Raw genomic sequence first — 17,001 nt, forward strand, 5'->3', positions numbered from 1 at the left:
TTTACCGTGGTCTTTTACCAAAGTTTGGCTTTGGTGAGTCTAGAAGTCAAACATTTCCAGGATTAACCATTCATGGCTGCCTCAGCCATACCCCAGCATTGGGAAGCTTAAAAACATGAAGGAGCAAACACAGGAGATCTTTCAATGGGGCATTTTGAGATAACGTCTGTGATTTCTCCCAGGAGTTTTTTTGCTGGCAGCCAGCTGCCAAGGGACACCAGCGTGCCTAGCAGTGGCCTCCCTGCCACCAAGGAGCCACCCTCCCAGGGCCGTATCCTGAGCCCCGCAGCCCATTTCTTCCTTGGAAAGAAAGCAGCACGATTTGAAGACCCGCACCACCCAGGAGGTGGGTGCATGCTTCTGGGGACACCTGTGGGGTGCAGAGTGTGTGGGGACCTGTTGGCACTGGGTCACTTTGATTCCCATGGTGAAAAAGCATGGGAGAAAAAAAAAATTCCCTGGGAAAATCCAGAGAAATACTGCTCAGGTCTGGGCAGAATCCTGCTGGAGGCATCAGCCTGAGCTGCAGCAAGCACCTGCGGGGATGTGCAAAGGGGCTTCTTTAAGAAGACAACCGATAACTCATAAATTTAGCAAATACAAAAGAACCCCCACACTTAACAGGAAAACATTTAATCAGGCATTTGGCAGATTGCCATATCAGCAATTCAAGGGGGAACGCTTCCAGCCGCAGGGATGTCTCCCACTGTCCTGGCCCTGAACCAGGGCAGCAGATGCTACCTGTCAGTGGCCGGGTGGGAGGGATGCGGCCGAGCATCCAGCTCCCCCAATTTTACTCAAACCTCGCACTGCATCCCAGCTGCACTTCCTCCGCAAGCGCTGGCAAAGCGCAAAGCAGGAGATTCCCTGGCTCAGGAGCTTGGCAGAGCCATCCCTTCGCAGAGGAGCCCTGCTGCTTGTGTTTTATTAAGGAAAAAAAAAGAGGGACTGTCTGCCTCGCTGTGGGTTTGGGACAGAAATAGCGGCGTAGCAGGGACTGACCTAAGCCAAACCACTCTCGTGGGTAGTCACCCCTCAGGAGAGCTCGCCCGGGCACCCCAAGACCCTCTCAGGCTTTGGGGACGGGCTCCTCTGGTGACAGCAGCAGGTCGAAGGGGACGAGGGGCCGGACAAGCAGCCGCACCTCGGGTCCGATGGGGTTCTCCCGCAGGTTGAGGCTCCGCAGCGATGCCATCGTGGCCAGCTTCTCCACCGGCACCTCTGCAAAAGAGAGCACCGAGGTGAGCACCCATCCCGGCATCCGCTGCTGGGGAATTTGGAGTGGCAGAGGGGGCAAAAGCTGCGGCAAGATTGGCAGCCCAGAGCAAACCCCACTCCCACTGGTCTCCAGGCTTTTATCAAACCAGAAACATCATCAAATAATATTAAATTATATGACTACTCAAATGTCTTGGCAAGGTGCAAACACCATGATATTAAACATGGACACTGCCCTCCAGTTCTCCCAGTCCTAAAAAAACCCTGCTGGGGTGCTCAGCTGGTATTCAAAGACTTATTCCCTTATTTTATTCCCAGTGTTGCAATGCCCAGGAGCCCTACCCAGGCTAACGGGAGAGCAAGCGCTCTTTGCCCTTGCTGGACAGGCTGCAAAATGGCTCTCGGCCATCACCAGGCACCCTCCTATTTTGCAATTTCCATGAATTCAGGTGTTTTCCTTTAGAAAGGGTTTCTAACGGAAACACTTTTTACATGGAAAAAAAGGTGCCTTAACCTGCAGGTCTCTGGATGGTCCCAAGGCAAATCCATTGAGAGCAGAGAAATGAGACCCATACAAAAACCTAACTATTAGGATTGTTAAAAGATGATAGATTTGGCTTTTTGTTACAAATCACAATATTTTGGGCTTGAAAACCCACCTGCCTGAGTTCATCAAGAACAATTTCTTTTTAATTTGGCCACCAAAATGACAAGAGCCTTTTATATCCCCAGCTCTGATTTTTTCTGCCAATACTTGGAGCAGAATTGTGGTGTTGTAATTATAGCTGGGCGGATGATTATGTGACTTTTAAACCATGAAACGTATTTTATGCTGGAAAAAGACTCAAACACCTTGGTGGGTTTTTTCTTTCCCCTCCAGAGAGCAGTGCTATTTTCTGTAATACACGTATTTCTTTGCAGCGCATGTCTGGTGGATTTGTTCACTGCTGCTCCTCTTATATCATTTTACATTTTTTTCCCCTTGATACTCAATTTTTTTTTTTTTCATAGATCTCCCTATTTAATGATCTTCTAAGGCTACGCAGGGTAATAAATGCTCACTTTGCTTAAATTTAGGGGCTAATGAAAGTATTTTAGGGAGCAAGACTTGTCCAGAGTGGGAACAGCCCAGCTCTGCAGCTTAATTCAAGGTAAGGAGTGGTGACTCACCCTCAGCATGAAGCGACAGGCAGAGCATGCAGTGCAGCCTATACCTATAGGGCACTGCCATGGGTGCCACAAACTCTATAAGCAACCCAAAGCATCACTTGCTGGCTCCCCAGTGAATAAGGAACTCGTGTTTGAGCCTGAATTATTCATGCTGGCTTCACCAGTTAAGCAAAAAAAGGGGAGGGGGGGGAAAGGCTTTTTCATAATTAAAGCAAACAGTGATTTTCTCAGATCAGAATATGATAATAAGTGAGTGAAAAACCTAGCTCCTTCAGATGAAAGAGCTGCTTGAGGCATCGGGAGGTATCCGAGGAGATGGATATGAAAGGGCTGCCGAGGCATCTGAGGAGCTGGGTAATGAACACTAACAGCCCTGAAGGTCTCGCAGCCACGTATGGCTGCAAATTGAAGGCAGAAGGACCCTGCTCAGCTCAGCAGAGCTGATTCCCAGTCACGTTTCAGCATTACCCATGTCCTTTGGTGGCCACCAGCTCCTGCCAGCCTCCTCCAAACCTGCTGATGGAAACCCACTCGCTGGCTCCTCTGCAACTATTAACAAAGATACATTTTCCATGCCATTATCCCAAATTAAGAGTGGCTGTCTTTGGTGCACAGGAGGAGAAAACTCAGCCACAGTTGTCCCCAGCAGCAACCTGCCCAGCCTTGCTAGTGGTCTCCAGCATCCCCCTTGCTGTCTCAACATCTTCTGCATTAAACCATTAATCAAGGAATAAGGGAAAGAGAAACTGAAGCTTCATGCACCAAAAAACCCCATGGACTTGGGAGCTGAAAATGCTAATTTGATAACACTCTAATTAGCAGGGAAAGAGTTAAAAGCACTGACATTAATAGATACATAATTACACTCCAGGGTTAAGAGCTCATTGAGATGAAAAGGGCAGTTCATGGCACTAAATACCTCTTTTCAGAGCCCACAGACTCCATGCAGGCATTAATTAATCTCCTTTTACTCTTGTTTTTCTTTAGCTGGAAAACATTACCTACCATCTCCAGCTCAATATGTCTTAGTAAGTGACTCAGCCTTCTTTTAGCAGGTGCTTTTAATCTGGTTTGCAGCCCTGCTATCAGCTCCTTCAGCATCACTGGGAGGGCAGAGGAGGGACAGACAGGCAGGCAGGCAGGCAAGACTAGAAATGGCACATGACTGTACTAGTACCAAAAACCAGACCAACTGCAACCTTCTTGCTGCTGCAGAAAGCCCCAATCCTTCCTAAAACCCCTATCTGTAGGGCATCTTTCTCTCACCTACCAGTCTTTTATCTGGAGCAGGGTCCTCAACTCGTTATTGGGCTGAGTGGTGCTACCTGGGTCCCAAATTATAAAAGGCAGCAAAAGAGAGCTTTTGCCCTACTAGGGTAGGTCTTTCCTGTGTTGAGCTGGCTGGAGGTATGCAGGAACTGCTTCTGGGGAACAGCACCTGGATGAACTTTCAGATACCTTAAGAGCTTCTTCAAGGATGTGCCAGCTGCTCCTCCTGAGACCCTGCTGCCAAAACAGGGTCCTCAGCCAGCTGTAGTAGGTGAGTTGTACATGCATGCAGAAGGGGAAAGAGAAGGTGCTATCTCCTACAACCTGGTCTAAGATCTCCTGGGATGAAATGAGTGTGAAAGGCTCAAATCTTACTTGGCTGTTAAGGAAAAACAAAACTTGTGCCAGTTAAATTCAAGCTGATGGGCTCTCCTTAACTCTCCTTCCCCTGTTGTGCCAGGCTAGTGTGGGAGGAAAAGGTATATATAAATACAAGCTCCTAAATAATATATAAAACTCTATTAGCATATAAAAATGCTTATATATGTACAGATAAATGCAAACTTGTGTGTAGATGATTGACACCAAGGCTCATCCCACAGCCTGGCTGCAAGCCCCCAGCGTGCTGCGCTGTGAAGAGCAGGGAGCTTGGTCCTTGTGCTAGCTTAGTGCTGAGCAAGCTCACTCTTGAAGGCTGGAGGGCAATCCAGGAGATTTCACCATGGTCCCAGAAGGTGGAACTGGGAATGAGCTGCTCTTCATTGGATGTGAAGGACTTGAGCTGCTCTGGGTTCTTGGGATGCTCTGGTCCTTGGGAGGCCATTGCATGAATGAGCCCAGGAGGTATCAGGGAAGGTAGCCAGGAGTGATGCAATTACCCAAACTTTTGTTTCCTTAGCAAAAATTGGCTGCAACACCCCTGGCTTTCTAATCTCTACCTCTTCCCTTCCCGGAAAATGCACAAAATAGGCTAACTGTGCCTATTTCTGCAGCCAGACAGCATTGTGTGCGTTTCCAAGATATGTCCTTGAAGCATTTTAGCTTGAAATTGTGAATTTCTACCCTGTCATCATTTTTCCTGAGTCTGATAACAGGAGCTGAGGGGGGCCTGGCAGGAGGTGACTGAGCCTGGCAGCTGGGTTTTCTAGCTGCCCTCTCCCCCAGGATTAATTCAGCTGGGTACAACCCTTGCTGCATCCTTTCCTCCCTGCATTTAAGCAGGGAAAAAATGCAACAAAAAGCTGTATTCCCTTCCTCCAGCAGCCTGGTTGCATGAAATGTGAAGGAAATATGAAGTTTGGAGACCTCAACTCCTGCATCAAGTCTGCTTGAAGCTGGCCAATTAAGCTCAAAAAGTGATGGAGAGAACTAAGAGTGAGACAGCTCTCTCCAGAAAGTGAGAGAGAAAAAAGGTGTGAGGAAAACTCACATCTTTTGTTGGTTCTCATGGGAGCAGTATTTAATGTCTCATGTTTCTACAGGCATGGCCAGGGAGCAGCTGATGCTGTTAATAAAACTTGTGTTGCAGGGAGCGGTTTTCCCAGCAGCAGCTGAAGCCAACCCAGATAAAACAGCAAAATTGAGTGGACTTGGTATTTGCCTCCCTGGGGATCTGTGCGGGCTGTGGGCTGCTCCAGCCTGGGCTCTTTGAAAGCTCGGTCCTGAATAAATCCCATTTTATCTACGTGCAACAGCTGCCCCTTTTTGTCCAGCTTTCTGGGACTCCAAAGGCTTCAGCTTTGTGCATGAAAGGTTCTTCTTCTGACTGCAGGGTCTGGGGGACAAGCAGCTCTTACCATTCCTTTAATTTCACTTTTTTTAGGGGATTTTGTAGTGTTACGGCTCCTATTTGCTCTGGGAAATGTTCAGGTGGGCTTGTGCCCTTGCTTTGCCTGGCAGCAAACATCCCAGCCCAGCATCCTTGGGGCTGGGTTCTGCAGTCAGGTCTATTTTTTATTAAATTTGGTGAGTTTGAGTCACTGCTGGAGCTGCCTTTGAGAGCCATATCCCAGTGTGGTGTACAGGGTGGCCTGAATGGGCCTTGCTTCCCCCTGTGTCTGCAACAGCTTTGTCCCAGGAGGCAGCACAAGCATTAGCAAAAGTGAGCGGCTAACAAGGCTCTGTCTATTTAGCATCTCCCCTGTGCCCTTTCCCCCTGCTGAATTCATGCTCCTTTTGCTGGGTCACTAAGCTATCCCTCAGCCTGGCTGCACCTGCAGAGGATGGTGGACCATGAGTAAAGCTTCAAGCCAGCATCCCTCCCCGCCCAGGGATGCGGATGGCATCACCGCTGGGAAGCGTGGTTGCCCTGGGGCGATGCTCATCCTCACCTCCAGCGGGAAAAGGTCCTTCTCACCTGTGATCTCATTCTCTTCCAGGTCAATGGTCTCCAGGGCAGTGACGGCAGCCAGGGGCTCTGGGAAATGCCGAAACCTGTTGCGGGAGAGGTTGATGGCCCGGAGGTGCAGCAGGGAGGTGACCTCTTCAGGCAGGCGGTGCAGATAGTTGCCTGCCAGGTTGAGTTCTGTGGTTTGGAGAAGAGAGGAGAGAGGTGGTGGGATGGCAGGGGAAAAGATGGGAAAACTAATGTATAGCTTAATTTACAGCCTCTGTCCCCCATGGGCTGCCAGGTCCAGCAATGGCATTCCAACTCCGAAAATGGGACTTTTTTGCTCATCTCCATGGTTTGCCGTCATACTTTTGCCTCCTGTGAATACTGCTTGTAGGAGTGATATGTTTCTTGGCTTCCTCAGGCTTTCCTAATGAAACCCGTGCAGCATTTTGCAAGCAGGGGCTGTAGAAATAAGCAATATTTCTTAGTGAAGTCAGTGCAATTCCCTTCCCAATGGACATTTGTCATAGCTTAAGGCTATTTTTCCATCTTCACGTGCCTGAACCCCTTCTGAGGTATAAACAAAGTGGTGGAGGAAGTGTATTTATATGTGAAAAATATCTGTTCTACAGAGTTTAACCCTCTGTGATGCTTTTTCTCCCTGTAAAAATGAGCTGCTGTGGGGCCAGGAGCAGCACTCCTGCACAAAAGGCTGTTAGCCGTGGGAACAGGAACCCAAATCCTGCTGTCCCAGCACCCTTCTCCAGTGACACAGGGCTTTCTGCTCTATAAATACCCACACAAGCTGCCCTGCCCCTGCTAATACCTGGTATTTATAGGTCCTGCCTTATTCAGGCTGGTGCAAGGGTGTCCCCAGCCCTGGGGCATGTCCCCCCTGCAACAGCCCTGCTGAGGCCTGACATGTTCATCACTGGAGTGTCTTGTTCACTGGTGGAGCAAAGCCCTTGCTGGGAAACAAGACCTTTTTTTCACCTCACAGCTCGCTGTGCTGTCTAGAAAATGAAAATTTCCTTTGCTTGACATGTTTCTTTAGTCTAGGGGAGTTTTCACGGATGATGCTCCAGCATAACATGGGAAGCCTCCCCAGACACCCACCACAGCGGCACTCGTGCAGTGCATTGTATGAGCAAAATACTTGCTTTTAAAAGCTGCCAGAGCCCCGGGCGCTGCTGCGGGGGCAAAGCCCTGGTGCAGTCCCCAGTGTTCAAAACCAGAGTGCTGGATGCTCTGAATGCTTTAGCATGTTTTAGCAAGCAGATCAGCTTCTGGCTGCTTTCTCTGGGCTCCGCAGGGATGTGTCCCCATGGCACCAACCATGCACTGACAACCGTCCCCGTCTCCTGCAGCAAGTTGAAGAGCAAGCAACCATCACCAGTATCTCACAATGGGGGCTAATTAGCCAGCAGCAAGCCAGCATGCTTTCTGCAGCCTGAAACACCCCATCTTTGCCATGCACCATTATGCCCAGGCTGCCTTTCCTGTCCTCTTTCCTCTCCGGCCCCATCCTGGGAGGGAGCTGGAGCATGGTGAGTGACCCTGCAGCAGCCTGGCCACTGCTGAGAGTGGCTGGAGGTGACAGGGCATGAGTTTGGGAGAGTGGGTGAGAGAAAAACCAGTGCCCTTTTCCTGCAAGGGCTGGAAAGGGTAAAGAAAAATGGATTTTGGGGGGGAGCTGAACTAGTGCTTGGAATGAGCTACGAGCGCAGAGGAGCAAAAACTGTGTTGGGGAAACTCTCTGATGCTGTGCCCCCTCTGCAGCAGCCTGGGGGCTCTTTGCTGGGTCCTGGGCATTTGGAAGTGGCTGTTGCTGTCCCTTACCTCTCAGCTGGCTGAAGGTGGTGACGAATCGGCTGGTGAGGGACTTCAGCTCGTTGTTTGCCAGGGAGATGTGGTGGATTCCCTCGGTGACGCTCCTCATGGCTTTGTAGATGCCGACAGGGAAGGTTATCAGCTTGCAGTTGGCCAGATCTGCCCCCAGAGAGACCCAGGCACCTTACAATGTACCCAAGCTGGGGTGGAGCAATGCTTTCCATCTTGTTTTCCACCCCTTAATGCTTGTTTTGCCCACTTGGGTGCTGCTACCCATGGATGCTGCCATGTTCCCTGCTGTACTGCTCTCCATTGCAGGGATCTTTGCAATCACCTCTGCAAGCACCAATAGTTTGTTCCCATCAGCAATGCTAAGGCTGTTCTGCCTTAGGTGTGTTCAACCCCGAATCATGTTGCATTTACCTCCATGCTGCAATGTCCTTCTGCAAACATTCAGCCAGCCTGTTCATGTCTAATAACTGCAGTAAGCCCCCTTCCCTATGGCCCTAACCCCCTGGGGAAGGTTAAGCATCACAGGGATGCTTCCTCCACTGCTGATGGAGATGGAGCAGGGTTTTCCCTGGGCATGCTCCTGGCTGGATTTCTCATGGTGACAGGCACTTGCCCCATGGCAAGCAGCAGGGACGGAAGAGGTTTTGGCTGTGCTTCTTGCCTGTTAGCATTTTTGTTTCTGTGTTTCCCCTGCTGGGAAATGCCAGGGGATGGAAACCCTGTATCCCGGCCCTGTGATGCCCACCCAGGCTTTGCCCCCTCCCCAAAGCCATGGCGGGTGCTGCACAAGCTCAGTCCTCCCCCGCTTATCGTCTTGCTCAAGAAGACATCGAGAAGCTGAGTGATGAAGCTCTGTCTCTCAGCGTACACTGGTTTATACCCCAGGGCTGGGAATCCAGCACGAATAAAACTGAGCGTCTTTCATCTCTCTCTTTTGATGAGCTGCGCGTGGGTCTCTGATATTAGCTAGAAACAGCGAAATTGCAGAAAAACAAATCTGACAAGGTGACACGGGGAGAGGTCTGGCTCCTGCCATCGCTTGCAAAGGGGGATTTTATCCCTGGGGCATGTCCCATGGGATTATGTGCCATTGCTGGGAACCCACTCAAATTTTGGGAGGGCTGAGAGCCCTTTGGGGGAGCCTTTTTCTTCCCCAGGGCTGTGGGAGCTTTGGGCGCAGCACCCAGAGGAGGGGCAGGCAGCTTTTTTTTTTTTTTAGACCATGGCAGTAAAAAATAGAGCCCTGCTCCCGGACACCCGATCCTTCTCTGGGCCCCAAGCGGGAGCCGAGCCGGAGCACCGGGCTTACCAAGGGAATCCGTTTTGTTCTCCACCGTGTCGTTCACCTTCCTGGCCACCCGGGCCACCGCCTCGCCCATCTTCTTCTGCATGCGGGCACCCGGTCCCGCCGGGGACGTGCTTCGGCTGGGAGGATCCACGGCTGGAGGGAGAAACCAGCCGTTCCGGCCTCTTGGGAGAAGGATGCTAAAAATAACCGGCGGGATCAGCGTTCCCAGGGGAGGGAGGCTGTGCTGGGGCTGGCATGGCCCTCGGGGTATGAGATTGCCAACTTTCCAGGGTGGCATGTCTGGGATATGGGGATGCCCCCCCTTTCCTGGTATGGAATGTGGGGATGCACCCCCTTTCCTGGTATGGAATGTGGGGATACATCCCCTTTCCTGGTTTGGGATATGGGGATGCATCCCCTTTCCCAGTGATCTGGGGATGGTGTAGCCATTGGGGCATGGGATTCCTAACTTTTTGGGTTGGTACATTTGTGATTGGGGATACATCCCCTTTCCTGCTATAGGATACAAGGATGCATCCCCTTTCCCGTTGATCTGGGGCTGGTGTGGCCCTCAGGGCACAGGATTCCCAACTTTCCGGGTTGGTACTTTGGGATATGGGGATGCGTCCCCTTTCCTGGTGACCTTGATCAGCTCGGCTCAGCCAAAACGTTTCGGCAGAAGGAGCCCTGGATACGACGAGGGGACAACCCCCGCCCGGCTCCCCCAAAAAACCGCTTTTCCCACGCCGGGAGTCGAACCCGGGCCGCCTGGGTGAAAACCAGGAATCCTCACCGCTAGACCACGTGGGACGGCGCGGGCAGCCTCGCTCGCCCCCGCGCCTGCCCCCTGCCGGCGGCGGGCGGAGCGCGGTTGCGCGGCGGCGGCGGCGGCGGCGGGGGGGCGATGGGGGGGGCGGCGCCCGCTCCGCGCCGCCTCCGCGGGGACAATAGCGCGGGGCCATGTCGTCCGCCGGCGGCCGCCAGCCCAGCCAGAGCCGGGCCATCCCCACCCGCACCGTGGCCCTCAGCGACGCGGCGCAGCTTCCCCCGGATTACTGCACCACCCCCGGCGGCACCCTCTTCTCCACCACCCCGGGAGGTAAGCGCCGGGCCGCACCGGGCCTGCGGGGCGGCGGCCGCGGGGCCGCGCCGGGGGAGCGCTCCCGCCGCCCGCCCGCTTCTCTAAACCCCACCTATCGCGCGCTATCGCGCCTATATCGCGTCTGTCTATCGAGCCAGCCGCCGGTTGTCCTTGCAGCCAGCGCTTGGAGCAGGGTTTATTATTTTTCCGGGGCATAACGGGGTCCCGGCGGGGGCGGGAGGTGGCAGCCGGCCCCGGCAGGACGCGGGCACCGGGGGCTCGACGCCCCGCGGGGTGCGGGCAGCGAGGGCTGGGGGCTCTGCCCCGTCCCGCCTTGACGGCCCGGGGCCGGGCCATCCCCAGGCGGGGGCGAGGGGCGCGGGGGGCGTTTCGGGGTGCTGCATCCCTCGGCGTCCCCAGGGCGCCTTCCCACCCCGGCCGTGAGTTTGATAGGCCTCTGCGCCGGGACGGCGGCGAGCACCCGGGGCCAGCTGGGACGTGAGTTTGCCAGGCCTCTGCGCCGTCCAGGGGCAGCTGGTACCCAGGTGCCGCCGGGGATGTTTATCCAGCGCCGAATTATCGCCCGCCGTACCCAGATAAGAGCGGGCAGAGCAGCGGCAGCGTGCACCCCCCCTGCCCTCCCTGCCTATCCTTGGGCCGCAGCGGAGGTCCTTGGCCAGGGCGCCCGTCCTGCCAGGAGACTCCTCCTGCAAATAAGCGCTGCCGGGCCAGATTCCCCCCCCCCATCCTCCTCTTATCCCCCCCCGCCAGGCACACGGATCATCTACGACCGCAAGTTCCTGCTGGACCGCCGCAACTCCCCCATGGCCCAGACCCCACCTTGTCACCTCCCCAATATTCCCGGCGTCACCAGCCCCGGCTCGGCCGGCGAGGAGCCCAAAGCAGACACCAACAGCCTGAACCACCAGGAGGGGAAGCCATCCATGGGTAAGGGACCCCCGGGGTGGGGTGGGGGGATTTGGGATGCGGGGTGACCCCTCTCCTAACGCTTCTCCCCTTGCCTCTCACTAGGGGACGACGCTCAGTTCGAGATGGATATCTGAGCGGGAACCACAGAGAGGCAGCAACTCCCCAGACCTGTGCACACCCCATTCGGCTTAGCAGGATCCGTCCCGGCGAGGTGGAGGTGGCAGCGGTCCTTGCTGGCGTCCCCCTCCCTGCCCGCGTCCCCCCCTCTTTCTGGGGAGCATGGCTCTGGCTTCTCCCCCTTTGCGGGTGACTGGTCCCAGCATATGTCGGACGGAGCATCCCTTCCGAATCTGGCCCTATTCCTCCTCCTCCACCCACCAGCAGCCTGATCTCCACCAGGCTTCTTTTTAAAACATCCTTTCGCCTCTTCTGCCACCTCATGCTCCCCCCCGCCAAAAAAACCTTCCCGTTACCCCAAACCTCCCCATTGCTGGCAGCTTGGCGGTGTGGAGCTGTGTCACCCCCTTTGCCCCTTCTCCCGGAAAATTTGGGCAGCCTCTCGGGAGAAGGGGGAAAGCATCGCTCCTAAACCAAGTGCCCACTTGCACGCTGGGGCGGCTTTTTTTTTCGGTTCCCCCGGGACTTGCTGGCTTCAGCAGAGGACAATGTTGGCAGCCCGTTCCCTTCGGTGCTCCGGGTGCCTGCATCTCTCTCCTACCCGGATTTCTTCCATCTCAGCCCTTCGACCAGGGGCTGTGTCGCCAACCCACCAGCCAGGACTCAGAGTGACGTAGCCATATGTTACAAAAAAAACCCTTGCTTTTATTTTTTTGGTACTAAAAAGGGGCACTTTACCAGCAACACTTCTTTTTTCGGGCTGGGGACGAGCGCCTCCGGGAAAGTGCTTTCTAGTGCATTTTTTTTTAATTCCCCCCCTTTAAAATGTGAATAATACAGGAGCAAAATCCCTCAGCACCGTTGGATGTCTCAGGAATAGCTGGGTGCCCGAGGGGGGATGTGGTGCTGCGGCTGGGAGCATCGTGGCTGCACCCGGGGCGCTGTGGTTGCAGGGTGCTGGCGTGAGTGCCGTCCTCCGCTTGCTTTTTGCGCCGGGGCTTCCCCCGGCCGAGTCGTGCTGCTGTGAATAAAGGGTTTCCGTGTTAAACTCCCCGCTGCTGGCGGCTTTGCCAGCCTGGCACGTTGTGGCCATCCTGCCTGTGGCTGGCATCTTGAAACCCCTCGGAGATGGGATTATTTTTTTTCTCCTCTCTCGGTGCAACTCTCACCTTGAAGAGCAGCGTTTGGTGAGGGCGTGCGTGGTGGGGGACGCTGCGGCGGTGCCGTGTTCTGCCCCCCGAGCCTGCCAGCCCCCCCCATTTTTTTTTTTACTGCCTTTTGGGAGCCGTCTACAGCTTTGCAACCTTCTCAAGTGCCATTTTATCAGCCCCCACCTGAGTGCCTGCTCCATCCATCCTCCCTCACTCGCCGGGGTCCCCCTTCCCCGGTACCCAGCCCCAGGGACCCATCGCCTGCCGGGGCAGTGGCTCCGTGCTCCGGGGATGGGTACGCCCCGCGCTGGCATCCGTGCTGCAGGCTTTGTGCACTTTCCGTCCAGTAATTTATTTCTCTAGGTGTGTTTGGCGCGGGTCAGTGCGGCAGCTGGTTGCGAGCTCCTGTCTTCCACCTGCTGTTCTCGCGAGGGAAGGGGCTGCCGCTCATTTTGGGGGGGTAAAAGCAAAAAAAAAAACCGAGGGAATGGGATGTCTCTTCCATCCTTTCCCTCGCATGGGTAGGGCTCGGTGGGATGTGATGTGAACATGTAGCCGGCCGTCGTAGGCGTGTGAGTGAGTGAGTGCAAGTAGAAATATGTATATGCGTGTGGGTGGGTGGTGATAAGACACACACAAATATATATATTATATATAAATAAATATATTTTCCTTAAAGCAAAGATCCTAGGAGGTCTGTTAGGCCCTCGGATTGAGGGAGCGGCAGGGGCAGGGGGCGAGGACATCCTTTGCGGAGCGGGGACGGCCACCGTGGATGCAGGGACCCGGCGCCCTCGGCTCAGCGACTCGTTTCGGGAAACCTGCTCTCCAAGCCAAAAAAAAAAAAAAAAGAAAATATCTGAGGACATCTTAACTTACGGACAGGAGCCGGAGGGAAACCACTTTTTTTCTAAATGCCCCCTTTCCTGACCTCCTTTCGTCTCCGTTCCCCAACCCAGTGACTTTCTCCTGGTTCTCTTTTATAATGGGGCTCGGGGCTGAAGAGCAGGGAGGGAGTGCCTGGCCTCGCTGGGGCAGCTCCTCTGCTAGTCAGGGTATAGATTTGGGTTTTTTTTACTGTCTCTTCAAGCAGGTGTTTGGGAGGAGAAAAGCTCTCGCCAGTGGTTGCTGTTACAGTGAGATCAATAAAGATCTTGGTTCTATTAAATCGAGGTGCTGGAGGTTTCTTCTGACGGTGACTTAGGGTGCGGGGGAGGATTCTCCCTTCCCTTCAGAGCAAACTCCACCTGGGCTTCACTCCCCTCGTGGGTCAACCCTCCTTCCTTTATATTTTAGCTTCCCCCTGCCCCCCAAATTCTTTAGGTAAGTTGCTTTCCAAATTTCCACTTTGGAAGAAAAGCAGATCCAGGCCAAGGACAGTAAATCAGAAGTGAGCTCCCGCCTCTCGCCAGGCGTAACAGTGTTACAAAGAGCAGGGGATGGTCAAACCCAGAACCAACAGCGAAGGGTTAAGGGGGGCACTCGACTGCAAAATCTGTACAGAAAAATCTGATGTTACCATAAAAAGGTCTCCCACGTACAAAATTGCTGAAAACTGGTCATTTATCCTGCACCGCCAGGTGTAGAAACCTATATAGACCTGGGCGTCAAACTTGAGAGGTGCCAAAGTCCTGCTTGGGACATGTCCAAGCCAGATTCCAAACGCGCAAATAAACCACCGAACTTAAGCCGAACTTAAATTGCAAGCCCCCAGCAATTTCCCACATTGCTGCTAAATGCATGTTTGCACCAGCCTGGGGTTAACCCCCCCCCCAGTGACCCCTTCCAGCCGATGCTGAAAGGAGCGTACACCAGCACACAGCACCCATCCCTGCCTTGCGAGTGCTGGGCAAGTTCCCGAAATATCAGCTGCGCTGCTAAGGCTGTCGTAAACGTGGTTTTAGCTGCTGGGGGCTGCAAAGCTGTTGCAAAGCCAAAGCTGTCTTGCAAATTGGTGCTGGCCAAGGAGAGCAGGTGGGGATGAGCATAGGGGTACAGCCACCCCCACCCAGGCTCCTCCTTGAGGGCTCTGATGGACCCTAACAGCCCCAAGCAGCCTCACCTGGGGTCCCCCCATGGCCAGGAGCACATTTAAGCCCAGCTCCTGGCCTGGCTGCATCCCTCAGCTCATGCTGTAGCCTTGGCTGCCCCATCTCTGCTGCTTCTGGAGGCACCCAGCCCAGGCTTGCACTCTTGCAGGGGGTTGTGCTGACGCAGGTGTGTTGCCACAAATTGTCCTGGTCCAGGACAATTGTCACTTTAATAATATATATATTTAAGTTTTAAACCCAGTGGCAGCAAAGTCAGCCTTTTTTTAGTACTATCTACTCTGTATGGGGAGGAGTTAGAGCAGCAAAAGCCTTTTCCCCCCTAGTAAGAAGGGTGCTGCGGGGTGGGTGGGAGCAGGGTGTCCCCTCCCTCTGGCTGCAGCAGCCAGATCCTGGGGGCCCCCAATTTTTGTGGGTGTCTCAGCAAATTACCAGCAACCCCCCCCCCCCCCCGCACTGTGACACCCCTGAAAGCACATCACTTCGGGATGCAGACTCCGTGTGTGAAATACCGCAGTGGCACGCTGCATTCCCAAACTGCCCACGCCCACTTGGGTCCCACGGGTGAAGCTGGGAGGATGATGCCAAGGGTGCCGCTGACCTGGGTTTGGGGGGGCCCCTTGCGTACCCCAGTTTGGCTGCAGCCGGTGTGGTCCTGCCGTGACCTCCCATGGACGCGGACGCATATTGCAGCAGCAGCTCCGCTCCGCTGGGAGCCCGGGGAAGAGCTGTCACATCGTGCTGTTACCCGGGTTATTATTAAATTATGACTATCAAATTATTTTTATGACTATACTCTTTCTTCTTGCGCTTCTCTCCAGCCTGATCCTGAGTAAAAAAGTGGGATGGAGGAGGAGCGGTGGAGAAGGCAGCTGGTGCAGAGGGTGCATGTTGCACAGCTGCTCCCTCCTGCAGTTTCTCCCCAAATTCTAGCTCTGTGGGTTGTTTCTTACCTGAAGTCTCTATTAAGGGAGTGCCTAAAGCCTGTCAGGGCAAAAAAAAACAGAGGAAAGCTGTGCTGCTTGCAAACAGGCAGCAAGGCTTTTTAAAAAAGAAACGAAAAATAAAACATTTTTCCTTCCACTGCTGAATGGGAGCGGTGGATCGTGGGTTGCTCTTTTTTTATTCTGAAATGTTAGCAAATTTTGAAGTGTGTGTACAGAGGAGAGGAACAAGATGACAAAAAATGCTGACGAAGCATTTGGGAGCTCCCCTCTTCTGGGTTTGGCTTAGCCTGTGCGATGCCAAGCTTAGGGGAGCGATAACTGTTTTCCTCCCAAATTTTTGGGTACCTTTTTTTTAATCCTGACTTACAAAGCCCCTGCAGCAAGGTGCATGTGCGTGGGGAGCCCTGGCTTTTGGTGCACTCCTTAGGGCAGGGGGAGTTTCTAGATGCCTATTTTGGAGGTAAAAATGGAGAATTTAAAAAAAAAATTTATAAGATTTCAGTCTAGGACTGAAGCTCTTAATTGATAGTGAGCTATAAACGAACATAACCAGGGTAATTCCACGTGCAGCAGGGTGAATGAAACCTTGGTTGGGTTTATAGCTCTTGATTTGAGTTTTAAACTGGAGGAGCTGCTGTCTGTGCATGTGGCTCTGCTGGGGTCTGCCCTGTGGCATTCGACTGTAAAATTAGGCAGAATAGAGGGTATTTCAGCTGAGCCAAAGGCTGGGAGCCTGGCTAGTGTCTAGGCTCCCGATTAACAAACTTTCCAGCCCTACTTTCCAGCCGTTACCATTTTCGGACTGCCTCCGGGCTCCGTTTACATTCCTGGCCCTCCTTCCCAGCGCCGGTGAACACGTTAATGCCATTTTTCTCTTTTTCCTTTGGCCTGTTGGTGTCCTATAAACGTTTATTTGGCGGTGCCTCCTGGAGCAGCGCGGTGGTTGGGGATGGTCCTGGGTGTGAGCAAGGCTGTAGCGCCAGGGCGTTGGGGGTCTCTGAGGGAGGTGGGGCTGGGGTCCCCCAAGTGCAATGGGGGGAGGCAGCTGGGAGCTGAAGGAATTGGGTTTTAATGGATTAGCTAAAATAGCATCTTTCCGCAGCAGCAGAATAAGCGCAATGCCTGTTGGCAAGGAGGGAAGCCTGAAGTCATCTCGTGGCTTTACTCTGTGCTGTGATGGAAACCAGCAGAAGATGAGCAGACCTTGATGCGGAGCCGTCGCAGGAACCCACCACGGTGCCTGTACGTGCTGGGGAGCAGCCGGGTGAGCGGCAGCCTTATTTCCCCAGGCATTTGAATGGCCCAAGCAGGGAGGGATTGCTCTGAGACTTGGGGGCCTGGAGCTACCCTGATGTTTCAGAGGATGCCTCCAGGTCTACACTCTCTCCACCATGCCCCAAAAGCCTCCCACAAGGTGGGAAGACCAAGCGCGGAGGCTCTGCACATGGCTTGCTCCTAGGCCAGGCTGCTGTAACCAGCTGTGTCTGGGTCTGTGAAAGGGATGCTACATATCCAGCTCCACTTAGGGCAGCTTCTTCTCACCCTACCTGTAGTTAAGAGCCCTGGGTCCTGCCTGTCCAACAGTGTGGGGGAGAGGAGATGTGCTGG

The 17,001-nt window shown here is 53.8% G+C and overlaps 2 protein-coding genes, 1 long non-coding RNA gene and 1 other non-coding gene across 5 annotated transcripts; 2 read left to right on the forward strand and 2 right to left on the reverse strand.

The window, feature by feature from the left end:
• Positions 1-653: 653 nt before the first annotated feature.
• On the reverse strand, positions 654-9,309 carry LRRC20 (leucine rich repeat containing 20). 2 transcript variants are annotated; one of them, XM_087766673.1, is made up of 5 exons: positions 9,141-9,309; positions 7,829-7,978; positions 6,014-6,090; positions 2,857-3,094; positions 654-1,221 (listed from the first exon to the last, which is right to left on the reverse strand). In XM_087766673.1, exons 1-5 carry the CDS (start codon positions 9,220-9,222, stop codon positions 1,070-1,072), a joined length of 699 nt encoding a protein of 232 aa, XP_087622799.1. In that variant the 5' UTR covers positions 9,223-9,309; the 3' UTR covers positions 654-1,069. The 2 variants fall into 2 exon arrangements, with proteins under 2 accessions (XP_087622799.1, XP_087622798.1); XM_087766672.1 differs by lacking the exon at positions 2,857-3,094 and having other exon boundaries at positions 6,014-6,181; positions 9,141-9,298.
• LOC148054757 (uncharacterized) lies at positions 3,802-6,062 on the forward strand. The gene is made up of 3 exons (XR_015706654.1): positions 3,802-3,928; positions 4,918-5,069; positions 6,036-6,062. It is a non-coding gene; the product is annotated as an uncharacterized LOC148054757 (long non-coding RNA).
• A 548-nt stretch (positions 9,310-9,857) lies between the features above and the next one.
• On the reverse strand, positions 9,858-9,929 carry TRNAE-UUC (transfer RNA glutamic acid (anticodon UUC)). Its single transcript has one exon. It is a non-coding gene; the product is annotated as a tRNA-Glu (tRNA).
• A 105-nt stretch (positions 9,930-10,034) lies between these two features.
• EIF4EBP2 (eukaryotic translation initiation factor 4E binding protein 2) lies at positions 10,035-13,566 on the forward strand. Its single transcript, XM_087765530.1, has 3 exons — positions 10,035-10,218; positions 10,972-11,148; positions 11,233-13,566. Exons 1-3 carry the CDS (start codon positions 10,080-10,082, stop codon positions 11,262-11,264), a joined length of 348 nt encoding a protein of 115 aa, XP_087621656.1. The 5' UTR covers positions 10,035-10,079; the 3' UTR covers positions 11,265-13,566.
• Positions 13,567-17,001: the final 3,435 nt, after the last annotated feature.

Source organism: Nipponia nippon, unplaced genomic scaffold (assembly GCF_047370975.1).
Source record: "Nipponia nippon isolate SJK-2023a ecotype South Korea unplaced genomic scaffold, ASM4737097v1 scaffold_3, whole genome shotgun sequence".
NCBI lineage: Eukaryota > Metazoa > Chordata > Aves > Pelecaniformes > Threskiornithidae > Nipponia > Nipponia nippon.